General features: G+C 37.7%; 1 protein-coding gene across 4 annotated transcripts in view; it reads left to right on the top strand.

Moving 5' to 3' along the window:
* The window catches only part of uggt2 (UDP-glucose glycoprotein glucosyltransferase 2), a 40,949-nt gene extending 21,779 nt beyond the window's left edge, over window positions 1–19,170 (top strand). Inside the window, exons 25-41 of one of the 4 annotated variants that reach the window (XM_055031433.1) lie at window positions 65–157; window positions 247–349; window positions 1,229–1,308; window positions 2,810–2,999; window positions 3,116–3,274; window positions 3,382–3,467; window positions 6,036–6,120; window positions 6,276–6,358; window positions 6,665–6,688; window positions 10,896–11,000; window positions 11,092–11,176; window positions 12,422–12,604; window positions 12,794–12,954; window positions 15,703–15,817; window positions 15,922–16,038; window positions 17,117–17,258; window positions 17,423–19,170. In XM_055031433.1, coding sequence (XP_054887408.1) covers window positions 65–157; window positions 247–349; window positions 1,229–1,308; window positions 2,810–2,999; window positions 3,116–3,274; window positions 3,382–3,467; window positions 6,036–6,120; window positions 6,276–6,358; window positions 6,665–6,688; window positions 10,896–11,000; window positions 11,092–11,176; window positions 12,422–12,604; window positions 12,794–12,954; window positions 15,703–15,817; window positions 15,922–16,038; window positions 17,117–17,258; window positions 17,423–17,448 — 1,837 coding nt within the window. In that variant the 3' untranslated portion in view covers window positions 17,449–19,170. Of the gene's footprint in view, window positions 1–64; window positions 158–246; window positions 350–1,228; window positions 1,309–2,809; window positions 3,000–3,115; window positions 3,275–3,381; window positions 3,468–6,035; window positions 6,121–6,275; window positions 6,359–6,501; window positions 6,689–10,895; window positions 11,001–11,091; window positions 11,177–12,421; window positions 12,605–12,793; window positions 12,955–15,702; window positions 15,818–15,921; window positions 16,039–17,116; window positions 17,259–17,422 lie in introns of those variants that run through there. The other 3 variants (XM_055031434.1, XR_008606105.1, XR_008606104.1) reach the window with 3 other exon arrangements.
* Window positions 19,171–19,337: the final 167 nt, after the last annotated feature.

The following is a 19,337-nucleotide window of genomic DNA, read 5'->3' as shown; positions in this document are numbered from 1 at the left end:
ATTCTCAGAGATCTACCTCTCTCCACTCATACACTTTATAAATAATGGACCTCTTCTCCCTTAGAGCGAGTGACCTGGTCATGAAAGTTGATGCGCTGCTTTCTGCAGTCCCTAAAGGAGAGGTCAGAAGAGATGTCAGTTTTAAAAACACCCAAAGGTATGCTTTATTTGTTTACCATTTAATATTCTTACTTTTTTGAGAACATCCTACAGTGAAAATCAGAATGTTTGAAATTTCCTCCTCAGTGTGCTCCAACTCTCACCACGTGAAAATGAGGTGTTCTATGATGTTGTGGCCATCCTTGATCCGCTCACTAGAGAAGCACAAAAGATCTCTTCGCTCCTCATTGTAAGACATTCTCCAGTTTGCTCCTCTTCTTTCAGTCAGGTAGAAAGCAACAGGCGGGCCGAGTAAAGCAGCATGTAGAGTTCAGCACAACAGCCAGTAGAATTGTAGTTTTTCTTCAACAACTGAACAAGTCTGATCTCTCACAATTGGACATTTTATAATTTCCTTTTTCCCAGAGCTCCTTTTTCCTTTACGCCAGAGCTTAAAGGAAAAAGATGGGGATGAAACCAAAGCAGTATGTTTGTAGTCATTTCAGTCTTGCCGTCTGAATCAAAATGTATCTTTGTCTTCCTCACCGATGTCTTTAATAGAAATTTGTTCACCATTTTGGCTTTTTCACACCTACCTCAAAGATTTTCTTTGGCAAAAGAAAAGCTGCCTACTTTTTCAGCAACTTTTCTGCAATGTTTAAATTTGCTCTCTGCTTTCTTTTTCTTTTTTTTTTTTTAAAGCTGTTTTCCATATTTTGACCAGGAAAATGATTGTCGCTGCCATGAGCTTGGACAGTTTTAACAGAAAAGTTGTGGAAAAAAACGGTATGATTATGTATGCCGTGCAAGCTGAAGAATATTTGCTAACCTTCCACGCTGATATTGGATTTTTGATTTGACTGGTTGAACATCTGATATTACAAGCAATTTTAGATAAACATGTTCATTTAGTCAAACAGTTTAACTTATGTCAATTATCTTGTTCATTTCTGAGGAATCAAACTTGCTCAGTACATATTTTTTTTTATTGTTAAGCTTTCTGGAACCATATATAAAGACTATTTCCATTGATCTAACTCACAGTCCTATTTTTAATCTCTCTGCTGCACACATGATTTCCTTTCTCCTTATTTCTGACTGGGCCTCTGTTTCTGTTTGAATGCTGCAGGTGCTTAGTCAAGTGGTCAATGTGAAACTGCAGGTGTTTATGAATTGCAGGGCCAAGTTGTCCGAGTTGCCCCTCAAGAGGTAAGCTCCAGCTCCAGCAGTAATTAAATTTTCCTGTTTGGCTTGTTTGTGTATCCTCTTGTTGCTTGGGATACACGCAGCATTTCAGCTGCGCTTGATCCCTTTGTAAGAGAGTGTTACACAGATGCAATCTGCTTAATAACACTGCCTTATTGCTTTGGGCCCCCATGTGCATCTCTGAGCAAATTTCAAACATTCACTGCTGCAGTTCAAACCATGTAAGGGAGAGAGTTAAAATGATAGTCAAATGAAAACAGAAAATGATACATAGATTTTATTTTTCTCCCCATCAATATTTGGGCCCATGGGTGAATGTGGCTATTATATGATTTATTTGTTTATTTTTTTGTGTAATAGGTTGAATCATTTGCAGAGTTAGTCCACAGAAATCCCAAGGGATATAACTGAATTTCCTTGCTGAAGTTTTATTGATGGAAACAAGTCTTCGACCACAAATCATTCATGTCTCCACCATCCCTCCTCCATAAACTTCCTGTCCCCTTGAGCGAGAAATGGCTGTAATTGACATAGATTGCAACTTGATATATTCGTGTGGGATAAATAAGCTGGATGCCTCCAGTTGAGCTGTTGTTTAAATGTTGCATTTCTACAAAATCAGTGTTCTCAAATTCTTTAAAACTCACTGCTAGTTTTGGCCTCATTGCCAGATTACTTATTACAATAATGGCTAGCTTACAGGAGGACCGGATATCCTTTTTTTTTTCTTCCATTGTGACCTTTTTTCCATTTATTTTCATTTAACTTGGAAGTTGTTTTTTTTTAACAGGGGCTTGTTAATACTTTACTGGTTCATTTTGTTTTTATAGCCACAAGGTTAGTGCTGTTAAAGTCCACCTGTGGTGATTCTGCTACCAGTAGGCGTGCATAAATTATGTTTCTGTATCAGTTGTTTAATTATCTTGACTGCTCTACCTCTTAATAGAAGAAGTAAAGATATCTAGTCACAAATCACCACCAATAAAATGAAGATTATGTTTCCTGTGGTGAGCTGGACAAAAGCTTTTCTGACCATAAGATTTCCCTCACTACTCTTTGGTGCTGTATTTGTCACACTCATCTCACTCCGGAGAAGTAAACAAATCTATTAAGGTGAAAAGCAACCATTTGAATATGGATCATGTTTATGCACCTGTTAGGCAATAGAAACTTGAAGGTATAAATCAATTAGGATTACAGGTAGTAATTTTCTTTTCATCTACGGCATTGAAAAAATATAGTCACTGAACCAACTGCTTCCACATATTTTATTCAGGCTTTATATGATAGGTTTTATATGATAGGTTTTATATGATAGGTTAAAAGAAGTCATAGATTATTGGCTGCATCTACTACTGTCCTGATGACTATAACATGTTATAATCTTATATATTGCGTTGGAGTGCAGTTTTAGTGTCTCATCGGTGTGGAAAGACAGTGACTCAAAAGTTTAAAGCTGCATATTATCTTATGATTTGCTTGCTATATTTGGTTTTCCTCACAGCTTTTACAGATTTGTTTTGGAGCCTGACGTGGCTTTCTTGGCCAACGACACGGTGTCTCCAGGGCCGGTAGCCCGCTTCACAGAGCTCCCAGAATCCCCCCTTCTTACCCTTAACATGATCACACCGGAGAGCTGGATGGTGCAGGCAGAGCACAGTCTCCACGACCTGGACAACATCCACTTGCAAGAGGTATAGAGGTGCTTAGTCATTGCTACCCACTAATTTCTGCATGTGTGGGTAGAGCCAGAGTGGTTTTATTCTCTTCCCGGGGTTTTTGTTGCTTTGTAATTTATAGTCCTTTACAGGTTAATGGAGTTGTAGCAGCAGAGTTTGAACTGGAGCACCTCTTACTGGAGGGCCACTGCTTTGACCTGTCAACTGGCCAGCCGCCTCGCGGACTACAGTTCACCCTGGGCATGAGTCAGGACCCTCTCATGTATGACACTATTGTCATGGCTAATCTGGTCAGCATCCTTGCCAGGTTTTTTTGCACTGTGTTGGGAAGCTCAAATATGATTCTGGGTGTACAATTTGGAATGAGACTTTGACTAAAGTAAAGAAAACTTTGCAGGGGTATTTCCAGCTGAAGGCCAACCCAGGAGCCTGGATTCTAAGATTACGCAAAGGGAGGTCGGAGGACATCTATCAGATTATCACGTGAGTATTCTAGTTATTGTTTACAAACACAAAATTAGGCAGTGATAGCTGTACAGCAGGTGTTTTCATAGCTCAGATTCAAGGCTGGTTTTCAGCTGTCTCTTCTTTCCTACTGAAACCTATCTCTATGGAAACATGGTGAGCTGCTGACACTGTAGCAACGCAAGGTTTTGATGAGTGCGGGGAGTACTGCTCAGCGTAGAGGCAGGGAGAGATGGGTAGGTGGAAAGGGCTGCTATTAAAGAGAAGACAGACTGGAGAGATGATGCAGATGGTCACCTTCATGGCTTCCTCCTCAGACTGTGGAAGCTGTTTTTATGAGGATGCAGCCAAGCAAGTTGTTCTTCTGACAATGCATTAAATTTGTTTTTTCAAGATTTTGATACAATATTCAGAGAATTTTTGAAAGCACAATGTCTGAATTTAAGGTAGATTTTTTTCTAATCAACACAGGTTAAAATATACACTTTTCTTTAAAAATTCCACAATCAGTCTTTATGTGTTTTTTTTTACTCATAAAGGCTGCTTGTTTTTTAATGCATATGTGTGTTAAAAACACATAGGTGTAATATACACACGTGTGTTAAAAATACACATTTGTATTAATAAGGAGAAAGGTTTTTTGACTTCAAACACAACTATATCAGTTGGGAACATTTTCTCCAAACATTCTCTTCTTACTAAAAAAATGATGATTAAAAATTTTGAGATTTTTTGTTTTACAGTCCTTCAAAGATGTAAATGTTCATGAACGTGGAAGATGCTAGAGCTCCAATTAGCATGAGGGAAATTTTCAGGTACTCATGGGGACAAATGAACCAACTTCTGAAGAAAGGTTTAATGGTCATATGAGACAAATTTCTAACTATTTGGCCTCAGTGATCAGAATTAGGTTTGAGGGTGTCGAGTATAAGCTTTCAAAGCTCAACTGTCAAGCTCAGCTTGATGTAAAATCAACATTTAGATTGTTAAAACTTGGATACATTAGGTGCAAAACAACAATCAACAGAATAATGGTTCCCAATGTATGTGTAATTCTAACAATATTTGGATAAGAGAAAATGCATATTTTTGAAATTTGGTACTTCCTGTAATTAGTGTCATCCTTTAGAGTTGGATATTCTGAAACTCATGGAGGGAGTTTTTGACATATTTGTAACTGATAATATCAGCAGTAGCATCTTAATTTTAGATTTTTTCCAAATTTTGCAGCCCTAATTGAAGTTGCCATGTATTTAATGCTCCCTGAAAGTAGAATATTTTAAGGCGTCAACAAAAGCAGAAAATTGATGCCCATGATGAATGTATGTAAACTTCTGACCTGTGCTATGTGTGAGGGGGCACTGGCTGTTTGTCTTCACAATCACCAATATCATCCTCTTTGGCTAACTTCACCTAAGATTTAGGGCATATACAGCCCTTGGTTCCTCTGGAATCATATCAGACAACCAAGATTTATCCCCCCAATCCTCCAGGTGAAGCTAAGAGGTGATGTCATTTTTCACCTTGGCAGGGTCATTATTCTTGTGGTTAGCGGCACTCTGCTCTGGTTAGGTGGCCGATCAGAGCCTATTGGGAGCGTCTGTGTTCCCAAGTCCCAGAGTGTGCATTTTCCTCCTCCAGCCCGTGTTGCTGCCCCGCCTTACTTTGACAGCGATGAATGAGATGACCAACTCTCCCCCTCTCATTGCAGGGATACAGATTGATCTCTGGTGCTTTCTAACAGTAGCCCTGAAGGCTGATTTGCACTGGTGACAACAGAAGAGGGAAAACACAAGCAGCGCCTGAGTATGTGGGAGAGGGATTTTCCGTAGGACCACTGTGGAGGGGGCATTTATCATAGTGATAAGGTTAGATTTTTTTGCCTTTAGTAAGCATTTGGAGTTGTAATGGCTGGCGGTGCATCATAGTAAATTGCTCATCTCAACCTCTGGTTTGTCCTACAGTGGTTCACCATTAAACCTAGCTGATTTGGTCTGGTAAAATACATTGTCTACTAGGCAAATCAGTCCTAAAACAATTACAGTGAAAGGCTGTGTAACACAATCAATACTGTACAGACTTTCTCATTAAATCTACCAGTATATACAGCACGGCTGGGAAGTAGTGATGGGCAAAATAATGGCGAGGTGATTTTTAATGAGAATGGAGGGTAATGAATATGGTCTGGTTTTTGACCCTGGCAGCTGTCCCAGTATCCGCTTTAAGTGTGCGCTCTCTGTGTCTGTTCGGACTCTGTCCATTAACGACTGTACTTTCCCTTATTGTAAGAGCCGATAGTGTTGCTTTATTTCTGTGTTGCCATTGCCATAGCCTGGAAATTGACATAATATAATGCCTTTACATTTGCAGGTCTCTTTTTGGAAAATGCCTGAAATAGTAACTGAAAGTAAAACAGCAAGCGATTTTCTTATTACAATATTCAGTGCCTTGCAGTTCATGTTGTCTACAGCCCTTGAAACTTTCCAGATGTTGTTTTGAAACCACAAACGTACAAGTTTTTATGTTATTTGGAGGACCAACACAAGTGGTAAATTATTGCGATTATTTATTTTTATTTTTTTTCAGGCATGATGGAACTGATTCCCCACCAGAGGCAGAGGATGTAATAGTTGTGCTAAACAGCTTCCACAGTAAGATCATCAAAGTCAGGGTGAGAAAGGTTCTTAGACATGTGCTACATTTAGCTTCTCTATTCCTCTTCTTTTTGTGATGTTCCTGTTGCTCACAAATCGTAAGTTTTGGAAAACATTTAGCCAGTGCTTGATAAAACCTGTGAAAGCCTAATAGTTATGTGTTTACTTGCAGGTGCAAAAAAAAGCAGACATGATGAATGAAGACCTTTTGAGTGAAACTAGTGAAAACAAAGGCATATGGGACTCCATAGTAAGGTATGTTCACAATCATCTTCAATATGAGAAACTCTACTTAGTTTTAAACTTTTTGTCCAGCTTTCAGGCAGGAAAAAAACTTGAGTTCTTTGATAGTTTTGCTCATGGAGCTTTCGTTTGTCAATTATACAACACGGTTTCAGGAGATCTTACCCGTCCCCTGGATCAAGACTGCAATACTATGCTGTAAGATCTAGTCTTGCAAAAAATATGTGCTTCTGTAGGTATGTGTGTGCATTTGCGTGATTTCCTAGCGTTTCCTAACTGTGTGATCCCGTCTCCTTATTTAATGCTTGCTGTGTGAAGTGTCTGGAGCACTTTTGAGAAAAGGTAGGCAGTCTTGCTGGAACCCCTTTAGCACATAAACTTTTTTTATTAATTCATTAATATGTCAAGTTTATGTGTTGCTTTCATTTTCATGTGCCACTCTACTAAACATTGTGATGAGTTGCATTAATTCAGTTTCTCGTGGCCTCAGTTAAAAGACTCATTATAGCTTTATTTCAATAATCACTTTTGCCTTATTACTCTTCCACAAAGGCCAGAATCCTCTACCTGAAAAATGGATCTCTCTTTTAGACTCTTCCCTGCTTCTCTGCTTAAGGCTTTTTCTTGCCTGGCCTGTCAGTTTACATGCATAGCTAAATCTTGTTAGGATTGGAGATCTGCTGTACTCCATTTTCAAATGATGGATTGAACTGTGGTCAGTGAGCTTGGGAAGTTATTTTATATCTTCATTTTGCTTTAAACTCCATATTTTAATCTCGAACATGTCCGCTGTGTTCCTTGATCTGCGTGAAGCTGTTTGTTGACTAGTATACTGTAACAAACCTTCATTAAAAAAAGTATATCTGGATTTATACTGAGATTAATCTACATTAAGGTAAATTTGTAAGCAGCACTGGATTTTACTGAGTAAAACAGGCTGAATACAAATGCACATCACACTTGTCAGATTTTTTTATTAAGAAATTTTAGACCTCTTCATTCAGCTTCAGTTTTATGTAGCTACTACTTTTTGTCTTTACTGTTAACCCACATTGACTCTTGTCTTTCTTTACCATAACTCAATGTCTCCTCCACTCTCCTTGTGTTTCACCGTCCCAGTCATTCATAAACTTAGTGTAAGAGAAATCTGTCAAACTGATCAGCCATAAACTTAACCCTTGAAATGTAGTATCTGACCAAATATTGCACCAAACAGTCCTTTGCATTTCCAGTGTTGCCCTCATTGACATTGTGATAACGACTGCGATTCAACATATTGTGAAGCTCTACGGTCTGTTCAAAGTCAGATAAAATGCATTGAAGTTTTTAACTTGGCAAAATATAAACTATTTCTGGAGTATGAATAATTTTGGAAGGCACTTGAAGTATTATTTAACCACTTATTTAATCTACGCTAAATATAAGCAAACACTTTGAAATGTTTTAGTAGCACATTTCTGATAATTTTAGAAAATCGTAGCGGATATCAGTACTTTGTAATTTCAGAGTAAATATTTGAATAAATATTGCGGATAGATTTTGTTGCTTGTTTGTAGTGTTGGAGAAAGAGATGTTGTGTCCAGCTGGTGTTGACCACAGATGTGGATTTAGCCAGAGCTCTGTGGTCCGGATTATCTCGGGTGATTCAGCCAAACAGGCTCTCACCTGACCCTCTAAATCTGCTTATCTGTGGGACCCCATTGTTGAGCTGAAGTCCCTTCATAATGGCTGGCTTATTCATCTTAGGCCATTGACATTGTGAGATCCCACTGATGTGCGGTGGCTTAGCCAACTGTTCAGCTGAAGAGGGACCAAGTGTGTCTCTGTAGAGAAGCAAACTTTGAAGAATAATGAAAGCAAAATTCTCATGATATTAGCAAATGTATAAAAGTTGTTCATTATTCTAAAACCATTGCAGAGTTTATGTTGAAATAACTTGCATAACATTGGTGTCAGGAAGCTGGTTTTAGAGGACACTGTTCTCCCACCCCTCCCTACACTTTCCCTGGTGTCTTCTTGGAGCCTCGGGGCTGAAGCCGTGGTTGTGATTGAGTGTGGGAGAGACACCCCTTCCCTCATCAGCAGTCTGTTACAGACAAGGACACTCGGCCTGACTGCAGACACATCTAGCCTCCAGCACAAGTCCTGATTTCTGTCCACTAAATGTGCCTTGAATCATGAGCCGTTGCTCTTTAAGGACACGTTAATGTGTTCACTAGTTTGAAAGTGTCCTCTAGATTTTACTTCAGACTGCTGTTATCTCACACAACACGTTTTAGTCTATTTTCCAACCTAAAAGTGATCTATAGATTCACTGTGTGGCTGTCATCGGCTACAAGATGGTCAAAGTTTTTTTACTTCCCGTTTCCTGTTGAAATGGTTGGTTGTTCTGTGCCAGTCAGTTTAAGATAATGCTCCCAGGCATCCCTTTTAATCTTTTTTCTATGCATTTAACTATTGCGTTCACATCAATATTACTCTTTAAAATTGCTCTGTTCCGGTCTATCTTCACATTTGAAAAACTGCAAGCAGCAAATTTTTGCCTGATAAATTACTTTAACAATCCACTATAAAATTTGCTGATACATCAGCTTTGCAATTAACTGTGCAGGACTCGTGCATAATTTTGTCAGTTCTTTAGAGAAATCCGTGCAATTTAGACCTTTTTCCTTTTTTAATCACTTCATTATCTTTTCTGCATCAGATTATCAGTCTAATTCAACCAAAATGATTCAATAAAATTGTCCCAAAGGCACTGCATCACATTTAATTGAAATAATTTCGTTGAGCAGTTGGGACTTTTTAAATGTGTTTAAAAAGTCAATGACTTGTCAGCTCTCCTGGTAAAACTTTGTTTTTACAGCAGTCCTGATATAATCAATTCCAAGTGTATTAAAAAGAAAATGTCACTTTATACTTGAATTTAGAATGGGCTTAGGTGAAATGTACAGACAGAAAAATAAGGTCTCATTGAGTGTATTGGCTGTTCTTGAAACAAAGTACATTCTTGCTGCTGCTTTAGGATTCAAGAGGGTAAGTAGCAGCCAGGCACTGCTAATTAAAGTACTCAACTAATCACCTGCCAGTGCAACCACCTCCAAAAGAGCTGGGTTTTCACCCAGTTGATGGATTGATGTATGCCAAATACGCAATGCCAAAGGAAGACATTACAAATGGTTTTAAGCAACTAATTATTCCAAAAACAGACATTAATTGTAAGTCACCATGTCAACACAACCTTATAAGAAATAAAGTTGTTAAGTCCTTGACCGCCTTGTAGCCATTAAGTAGACCCTGCACTGTTTCGCACACCGAACCATCCTAGAGTCAAACAAGAGTCCATTTGTAAATACTTGGTCAAAATGAAGACATCACCACCACAGCAGGCAATCTATCACAGAATAACTGAAATCCTGCAGCAGTCCAGTTACAGTATTGACCTTACTTTCGTTGAAATGCTGTGGTAGTAGGACCTTAAGAGAATTGTGCCTGAAGAAATGTCTGCAAACCTCATTTAACTGAAGGAATGCTGTAAGGAAGAGTAGACCAAAATTCCTCTATGATAATGTCTTTCAGAAATTTACTAGGCAGATCAAATTAATTATAGCAACATTCACCCATAAGAAAGGGTTTTACAGGAAAATAACAAGCCAAACATTAGGGAAATTGTATGAAAGACATTAATTAAATTGTAGAAAAAAGTGAACATCATTTAGAAATAAGATATACATTTCTAATGTCTGACAAACAGATAGCTAAAACATGATCAAAATTAACTGATTGATTAATCTCCGGCCTGTATGGGAAACATTATTATTTTATTTACTAAATTTAAAGTTTCTGAATATCTTGAATTTTCCTACCCTCCAAGACTTTAAACAAATGAAAATAAATTAAAAAGTAAATTGCTCTAAATTTACTCACAACTCTGTGTGTCACAAAGGATCAGTCTCTCCTCAGCAGAAGGACTTACACTATAAGTATAATGTTGGTAAAGAGGGAACTGTGGCTCAAGATGCACAGATCGTCCTGATCTAATTAACTAGAATGGAAGATGATGCATTTTTCCCGGTGTGGCAGAGACAAGTAGAAGCTCCTATAGCACAGAGTTGTTTAACAAATTTGGCTCCATGTAAACAACAATACCAGTAATTATTTGTTGACTCATTGCATGCATGTTTTTCTTTATCCATTTTATAAGATATAAAGATAGGAATATATGCGTGTTTTCAGAAACAACTAATTTCAGCGTGCTAGATGAGTATCAGCGGGAGTTGAAATGTCTCACATCATGTCAGATTTGTTGACTTCCACACCACTTCCACCCTCATTATTTTTATTTTATTTTAAGAAAACACATCAGCTGCTCAGTGCTGCATGATTTGTTTTAAAATTGTTTTGAAATTGTTTCTTCTGCCTTTTATAACAATAATTTCCCCTGGCTTTATGAAAGCATGGTTGCTACAGCAGAAGTTTTGATTTGTTGCCTCCATATGAAAAGTCATGAATCATATCGCCGCCGACTCACGTATTCTGGTTTCATCTGCAGTATCACAGGTGGTGGCTCAAAAAAGGATGAAGGAGAGAAGAAAAAGGAAGATGTTCTTAACATATTTTCTGTGGCCTCTGGTCATCTGTACGAGCGATTTCTGAGGTCAGTTTCTTCCCTTTCAAGCTCTGCACTGCGAATTACATTTTTGTCTGATCCTGAAAGTTAATCTTGCCATATCTCACCTCTCTTTCAGAATAATGATGTTGTCTGTTCTTCGGCATACAAACACACCTGTCAAGTTCTGGTTCCTTAAAAACTACCTCTCACCTTCTTTCAAGGTATCCGTTTTTTGTTGTGCCATTGTCTTATTTGGAGAAATGTCCAGAAAATAAGTGGTTTTCATATTTTTAAAGTGTGGAAAAAATATTTTCAAAAAAGAGTGTGGTAAAGCACCAGCATTTTCAGACTTTATTACTTATTTTATCATCTGAAGAAAAACAAAGCACAACCATTTTAGATTAATTTTTGTTTTTATGGCACTTCATCTTTGATTTACTGCAGCACATATGCATGTTTACAAAGAAATCAGAGTTCAGAATTAGCCAATTATTAGTTGATTGGCTCTGATTGGTGACTTGCATTCAGATATTTAGCTGATTTTGAAAACATATAAATAATAAAACCTGACAACATAATGGTTTTGTACAGATGAAACAGAGAAATTACACAGTGGAAAATTGAATGTAGAAAAAAGCTTGGGTTTTCAATTATTTTTATTGACTACATGAAAAACAAATTCAAAATTTCTAAAAATATATATATATATATATGTATTGAAGAATAAAACAAACTCTTTGTTTTAGGTTCTTTTTAAATTGCATTTTTTATCTTTGATATACCACAACACAGTTACAATATTCAGAAACATGGATGAACTAATCAATAGATCAGTTTATTCCTCAATCAACTCTACTCAAAAAACTTTCATTTTTTTTCTTTATTCGTTAAATTCAAATAAATTGAGAACTCCTCCTGTTTTAATCTTTAAATGCAATAACCAGCAGCACAGACTTTGAATGTTTAAGCAATATTTTAAAAAATCAAGCTCTTTAAGTCTTTATTACATATTCAGACATATATCTTGTGTGTCTCACATAAAGTATAACATGACAAATACATGCAGCAACATAAATAACATTTCTCACACCCACAGCTCACAGACATATAACGTATATGCCACACTTCCCTCCCTCCCCTTATTCATCCTCTCTTGTACACATCACTGGACATAACACATCACATGAAACATGGGAAAATAGTTACAATTTAAAACAAATGAATTTCACTTTACCAATATAATGCCAAATTCAGGATTGTGCTTTTTAATGGCTTTTAGGAGCACATGATAAAACCCAACTAGGAAATGTTTTTTTCATTCAGACCCTGTTATAAAAGTTATCAAGCTGAAAAACAATGGGATTCCAAACAAGAAAATGTGTAGAAAGTCGGATATGTTCTAAAAGGAAAATACACCATGTAGAGAAATCTTTTAACCTCTCCTATATCCTTTTGGTCTTTGGTAGGAGACCATTTCTCACATGGCCAAGTCATATGGCTTTCAGTATGAGTTAGTGCAGTACAAGTGGCCCCGCTGGCTCCACCAGCAGACGGAGAAACAGCGGATTATCTGGGGATACAAGATCCTCTTCCTGGATGTTCTCTTCCCTTTAGCTGTGGACAAGATCATTTTTGTAGACGCCGACCAGGTATGGACTTTTGTAAGAGTTTCACAGCACTGTGTGATTTAAAGACCGACTGGTTTCGTATGAGTCTCACTCCTGGTGTGAAGATTTGATGAGATTTTGAAACTCTCTCAAGTGTCATCGGTCTTTTCTGTACTTACCAGAGTTTTTGCTTTCTCTCTCTCTTTCTCTTCAACACACACATACATACAGATCGTTCAGGCTGATTTAAAAGAGTTGAGGGACTTGGATTTACAGGGAGCCCCCTATGGCTACACACCGTTTTGTGACAGTCGCAGAGAAATGGAGGGGTATCGCTTTTGGAAGAGCGGGTACTGGGCCTCACATCTTGGACAGAGGAAATATCACATCAGGTAAATGACACCTGTTAAATGGACTGCAGCAAATGTCCTGGACATCTGATGTTTTAGATGCTTGATTGTAGTTTGAATATATAGTCATTTTCTCTAATCCACACTGTAAAACAGTCCACACAGGGTCAGATATTTACACACACTTTTTTTATATTGGGTTTACAAAGGCTCCTTACCACCTTTTTCCCCCGTTGTTAAAGAACATTGTCCAGTGGGAACACAGTTTCAACCCAAGTGACTGATGATTTGAGGTGGACTTAGAAGTTCTCGTTTTTCACGACATTTTGTTCAGTTCTCCAATACTCTTGACAGCAAATTACTCCAACAGCACAATTCTACCACCATGATGATTTACAGTTTTTGCAGGATTCAGAGATTATACTGCATTATCTGTACTTCTAAGAACAAATACCTTAATCCTTAATGCCTCTTGGTAGAGTCAGCCCTGTTTTTGAGGACTTTGATTTGGAACTAGCGACTTGTCCTGGATGTACCCTGCCTCTTGGACAAAGACTGCTGGAGATTGGCACCACCCCCTACTAGAAGAAGCGTTGATGGACGGACTGATTTAGCCATATGTCAATCTGGGCATCTGAGCAAATGCACATTTTAGTTGCTTCACTGTTGTGTTCACAAAACAGAGTCTTCTTTATCAATCAGCAACCCTCTATTGGTCTTATCGATTAGATTAGCTTGTGCACAGAGAGCTGAAGTGGAAACTGTTGCACTCCTGATCATTCCTGTCCTATAGAAACACATAGGACAGGGATCTCAAACACACATCAAAACTGGTTTTGTAATGGGTAAAAGAGGCTAAAAGAAGTTGTATCTGGAAGGTTTTGACTTCAGTAATGCTAAATATTTGTAGATTTTACTAGGATTATCTCAAGAGCTTGTGGTCAAGGTGCAAAATTTGATTATCTGTGAGGATATATGTGTATGCTTAATTCTTTATGAATGACTTCGCTGATGTCTGAATGGGGAAAAAAAAATCTGCAATAAATTAAACATTTTTAAATTATATATTGCGGAAAGAAATGTATGATTAATATTTGAACTCATCGATCATAATCTTTATTTGATACTCTTGACACAGTGTGCAGTTTTGCTGTCTTCTTGTGTCACTTTAAAGGGAAAGCAGACAGTGGATGAACTGTGACAAATTAAGTCTCTGCTTCACCACAAGCTGATGGCAGCAGAAAAACCCCCAATAATTTCTCTGCATCTTTCTGACAAAATATCTCAATCTTCAGCTGTGTGTGTCCTGCACTCAGGACACACACAGCTCGAGCAGACGAGAGAGGGTGCAAAACTTTCTTTTTGTATCTGTTGGCTGGTGTGACAAAACCAAGAACGCCAATCAGAGATAATCGGTACCATGATAGCGGTTATCAGCCTGCAGTGTTTATGCTGTTTGCTCTCCACAGCCTCTGTACCCATAAAAAAGAGGAGTCTGATGTCTCCTTTGAGACAAACTTCACACATGTGCAGCTACCTTTCTCAGCTCGATGCTACCGAAGTGAAGATCTGTGCAAAATACAAATTGCATTTTCAGAGAAAGCAGGACATTAGACAGGAGACAGGAGACGGCATTTAGTGGCTGCACATTTGTGCTTTTAAAATGTTAATTTAATCCTTTAAAATATGTATTTACACTATATAGGCAGTCGAATTGTAAATATTTTTCTTTGGCAGTTACTAGTGTTACCAATGTTAAAGGGAAATGAAAGGAAGAAAAAAAGTTGGTCAATTTTCTGCATCGTCGATTTAATGCAAACTGGTTCTAGAGGCAGCGCTTCATTTTGTTTATGGCATCATAACTGTACAACTTCATTTATTGCTGTCCTGATAAACAGCAATAAGTTGGATTATTGCATATTTCTCAAGCTGAGAATCTGCCAAGCTCGTTATAACAGTGATAGATGATGGAACTGGTATCTGCAACACGTCTTGAAATGTGTTAACATTTCATGTTACAACAATAACATACTTGAACATATTCAGGAGTGTTGGCCATCAGGAGGTTAGTGAGGTTTTACGAACGGCTGTGTTCAGGGCACACAGCAAATATAAGGCAGCGTATCTTCATGCCATATTTGCACTAATAATTTATGAGTTTGATCAATTAAAATGAAGTCATATTGGCTGACCTGATAATGTGCATTTCTCGACTGCAAAAGAAGACATTTAAAAAAAGTCTGAATTCAAAGTAAAAAAAAAGATATCTGAATGTACAAAATATACATCTAGTTGTCGTTTTCTGTCTTTTTTTTTTTAAATAAAATGTTTGTTTTTTTTCCAGTTCAAGAAAAATACAATCAACAATTTGCTTTGTGTTGTTTCTTTGTATTGTTTTTGTGTTCTAACACGGAGTTGTTTACAAAAGTGCTATAAAGTTGATCTTTTCCTGTGAACTCTGCTTAGTTTCCCTAAACCCTGCTGAAGTAAAGCATTCCCTCAGCATGATGCAGCCACCAAGATGTTACACTGTGGGGATTGTGTGCTCAAAGTGATGTGCAGTGTTAGTTTTCCATGAAACAGTGTCCTAAACAAAGTTGCAACACAGTCATATCACCATAGGCTGTTACACTAGATTTAGGATTACATTACTACATTAAACCAATAGAACACACACGTTTGTGGAGAGATACCAGCCTCAATTGAGCATATATTTAATTTATTGAATGTGGCAGTAAAATGCAGAGACGTGACCCTGTCTTATCTTTTTTCTTTGCTGTTTTCTCCCAGCGCTCTCTATGTGGTGGATTTAAAGAAGTTCCGTAAAATTGCAGCTGGAGACAGACTGAGGGGTCAGTACCAAGCTTTAAGCCAGGACCCAAACAGTCTGTCAAACCTGGACCAGGTGCATAAACTCATCCATAAAATTCAATACATGATAAGTAACTTATTACTCACATGAATTTATAGTCATAAAAAAATTAATGATTTGCTTTGTCATTTTTTTAGGACCTTCCCAATAACATGATTCATCAGGTGGCCATTAAGTCACTTCCTCAGGAGTGGCTGTGGTGCGAGACATGGTGTGATGACGCCTCTAAAGCTACAGCTAAGACTATCGACCTGGTGAGTCCTGGAGCCGTAACATTTAAAGTCTAATAATCCCTCTGGTCTTTAAGTTTTTGTTGGTAAACATATAATTTTGATATCTATTTCTGACCTTTGCCTAAGGCATCTTGACCATATAAAACATAAAAAGCCTGATCATTTTGGTCAATATTGAAATAATTACTTAAAAGGATTATTTCCTTAGAAGTCACTGAGTTTTCATTCAAATGTAGGGTGTTATTTAAAAAACCCTAATAAAATAAGACATTCATTGTCCTAAATCTGATTTGATTTGAGAGGACGAGACATGATGAAACTCCACTTATCTTACTGTTATAGACAAAAAAAGCATAGTAAGGAATTATTTTACATGCAGTTATTCACAACTGGAGCAATAAAATTGAACTTGAATACAAAATACATTAGAAATGCTTTGGGTTCCCAAATGTCTGAGTTCAAACAACATCCAGTAAACATACAGACTTTAATGGTTCTTACTTGCATAAAAAGATGCAATTCATGTATAACCTTAACCAGTGCATTGTGATACAATTTAACTTTTTACACCTATTGTAAATTATCAGTGTACTAATTTAACAAATACACATATTTATATAGATGTTCATTCATGCAATAAACAGGTAAATTCTTAAAGTTAACTTTGGAGTTTCTATTTCTTTAATCAGACTTGGTCTGTTTTTTTTTTTTCTCCAATGTCCTTTTTACCTTTCATGTTGCAGTACATTGTATCTGCTGAGGCACTATAATGTTTGAGTGCATTCCCATCCACTAATGTCCACAAGGCACTTGGCATTTAGCGGGCAACCAGGCAATCCTGCAGTGTCCTAAACTAATTTGGAGAATTACTGGATGTGCTCCAGCAGACTGAAATAGGAAGCATTGTCTCTCCGCGGTGTAGGTCACTACTTGGTAACTCAGACACAAGACCAGGCGTAATGTCCTTTTAACCAAATTGGAAATCAAATTAGGTGCAAATGCCTGTCGCAGACTGCCCTGGGACTAGGGAGCTGACTTGTACGAACAAAGTGCCACCGGTGACGAGTGAGTGATGTGTCGGTCTGTTTTTCTGCTGCAGTGTAATAATCCTAAGACCAAAGAGCCCAAACTGATGGCAGCAGCAAGGATCGTGCCTGAGTGGGTAGATTATGACAAGGAGATAAAAGAAATGCTGAGACAAGTCCAGGAACCGACTCCAACCCCCTCACTACATCAGAAAGGTAAAGGAGGAGGGAAAAGATGTCCTTCCACAGTGCTTTCCTGTTGTATTAATCAAACTGCAGCCTTTGTCTGTTATTCCTCAGCACGACTTAACCTTTTCCACCTCTAGATGTGTTTTTTTCTCTCGTATTAAGTGCTCGTTTTCTGCATTTCTTTCCTGCAGCAGAGAACCGGCGGGATGAACTTTAGTGTCTGCCAGAAGCACGGTGAAGAGGAAGCAGGCTGCACCTTTTTGCACACAGGCCACCTGTGAAGCTTGAAGACAGACAGTTCCAGCTAAACATAGCTGTGGAGTGTTACATCCCCAGCCGGATGAAGAGGATGTGATATTTTCAGAAATGTCATTTCTGCTTCTGAAATCGGTAAAAATCTCACAAACTCAGCACAGGATTTAATTGTGAAAGGGCAGCCAGAAACCCGCGGCTTGAAGCTCTACAGCCCGACAGCAACTATTGGAGAGTCTTGGAAACAGAACGTTCAAAGCACCACATCATGTTTAAGGGAAGCATTTGGCATATGCTGCACTGTACAAGTAGAGAAGATACTTTTCTAAAGATATTTCAGTATTTAAAACATGACACATAACACACCTATCTTGCTATTGTTCTCTGTCTGAACCAAGTGGAGACGATGTTGCCTTCGTCTGTCGTGCCAAACCAAAGTCTACCGTTATTAGATTTCACAAACTGCATTATAGACAGTCCGCCTTTTGTTAAACTCCACCCACCTATAACTGATCACTCCTCACTTGGCAGCTCCAACAACAAGCTACATCTTTCAGTCGTAGTTCTTACCTTTTTATCTGCATGTTTCACTATATACTAATAACACAACCATAAAAATCTCTTCACAGTTACCTGCTTTTAACTGGTTGTTTTTAAGATTTCACTTCTAATTTTTTGTCGCATTTTATAAATCCAACTACATCTATGTCTTCATAGGGGAGAGAATTTAAACTTGGAAACCCGAGATGTATGGATGGACACCTTTAGAAAAATACCAGCATAAAGTGCTCCGATTGGGGTGACTTACTTCCTAAATTCAGATAGCATCATGTATACAGCAGGGAAGGTAATACAGTCTTAAAATATGAACATTTTTTAACAGTCTGTTTCCTTCAAGATGTAGAAAATACTTTGATCCAGTTCCACACTATTCTTATTGAGTTGAGTCCTACATTTTTATAAGGAAACATTGGAAAGCCTGACGAATGGCTTCAATCCGTCTCATTCATGGAGTTAAAGATTGAAGGAAGGAATCTTTAAGGTGTTTTTAATAATGTAGATTCCTCAACATCTGAACATGTAGATGTGGTGTTCATGTACATGTTCAGCACAGATTTGTTGCAAGTTTATATCGCAACTATTTATTTTTTTACCAGAATTTCTCTCCTTCTAAACATCTGGAATACAACTGTATGCACACATTCAGATAGCTTTCATCAAGAAACCATTATCAGTAAGGAGGAGTTTATTTACCAGCTTCTTATGGGGACAGTTTCTTTAACCGGCAGAGAGAACGCAGCCAATGGGGGAGACCCAAGTGTCTACAGAGTGGAGTTGGACAAATGGTGGTCTGTCTTTGGTACTCAGCTTCAGTTTTCCCATCAGAACAAAGAATCCTCAAGTCATGCTTTTATAAGTGGCATGTAAAATGTTGACTTATTTCTGTGTTAATTATGTGACTTTTTCAGACATCTGGTGAATTTTGTCTCAGGATTAAAAGGACGTATTGCTGCTTAAATCAAGCCAACATGTGTTTCCATTTTAAAAATTGATGTTTTTAAACACGTTTACGCAGTCTGCTCTCAGGAGACCTTTATTTTATTGTAAAATGTCAAATAGCAATGTTTATTAATATTATGCAATGGTGGATAAAAAAAATAAAATAAACTTTTGCTATAAAATTTAAGTTCTAATCTCACAGATCATCAGTGGGTGGATGGATTCAGTAAATTGCAAAAGAATGCATGTTTTTAACTATTTACCAGGTGCATGTTGCTGTTTTAATCGCAATTCACCAAATCCAGATTCATGTACATAAATAGCTTTTTTATTTACAGTTCAGCAAAAATCCAT

The sequence above is a fragment of the Poeciliopsis prolifica genome, unplaced genomic scaffold, assembly GCF_027474105.1.
Source record: "Poeciliopsis prolifica strain line A6 unplaced genomic scaffold, Auburn_PproV2 SCAFFOLD007, whole genome shotgun sequence".
Taxonomy (NCBI): Eukaryota; Metazoa; Chordata; class Actinopteri; order Cyprinodontiformes; family Poeciliidae; genus Poeciliopsis; species Poeciliopsis prolifica.
This window is presented reverse-complemented; position numbering and strand designations above follow the sequence as displayed.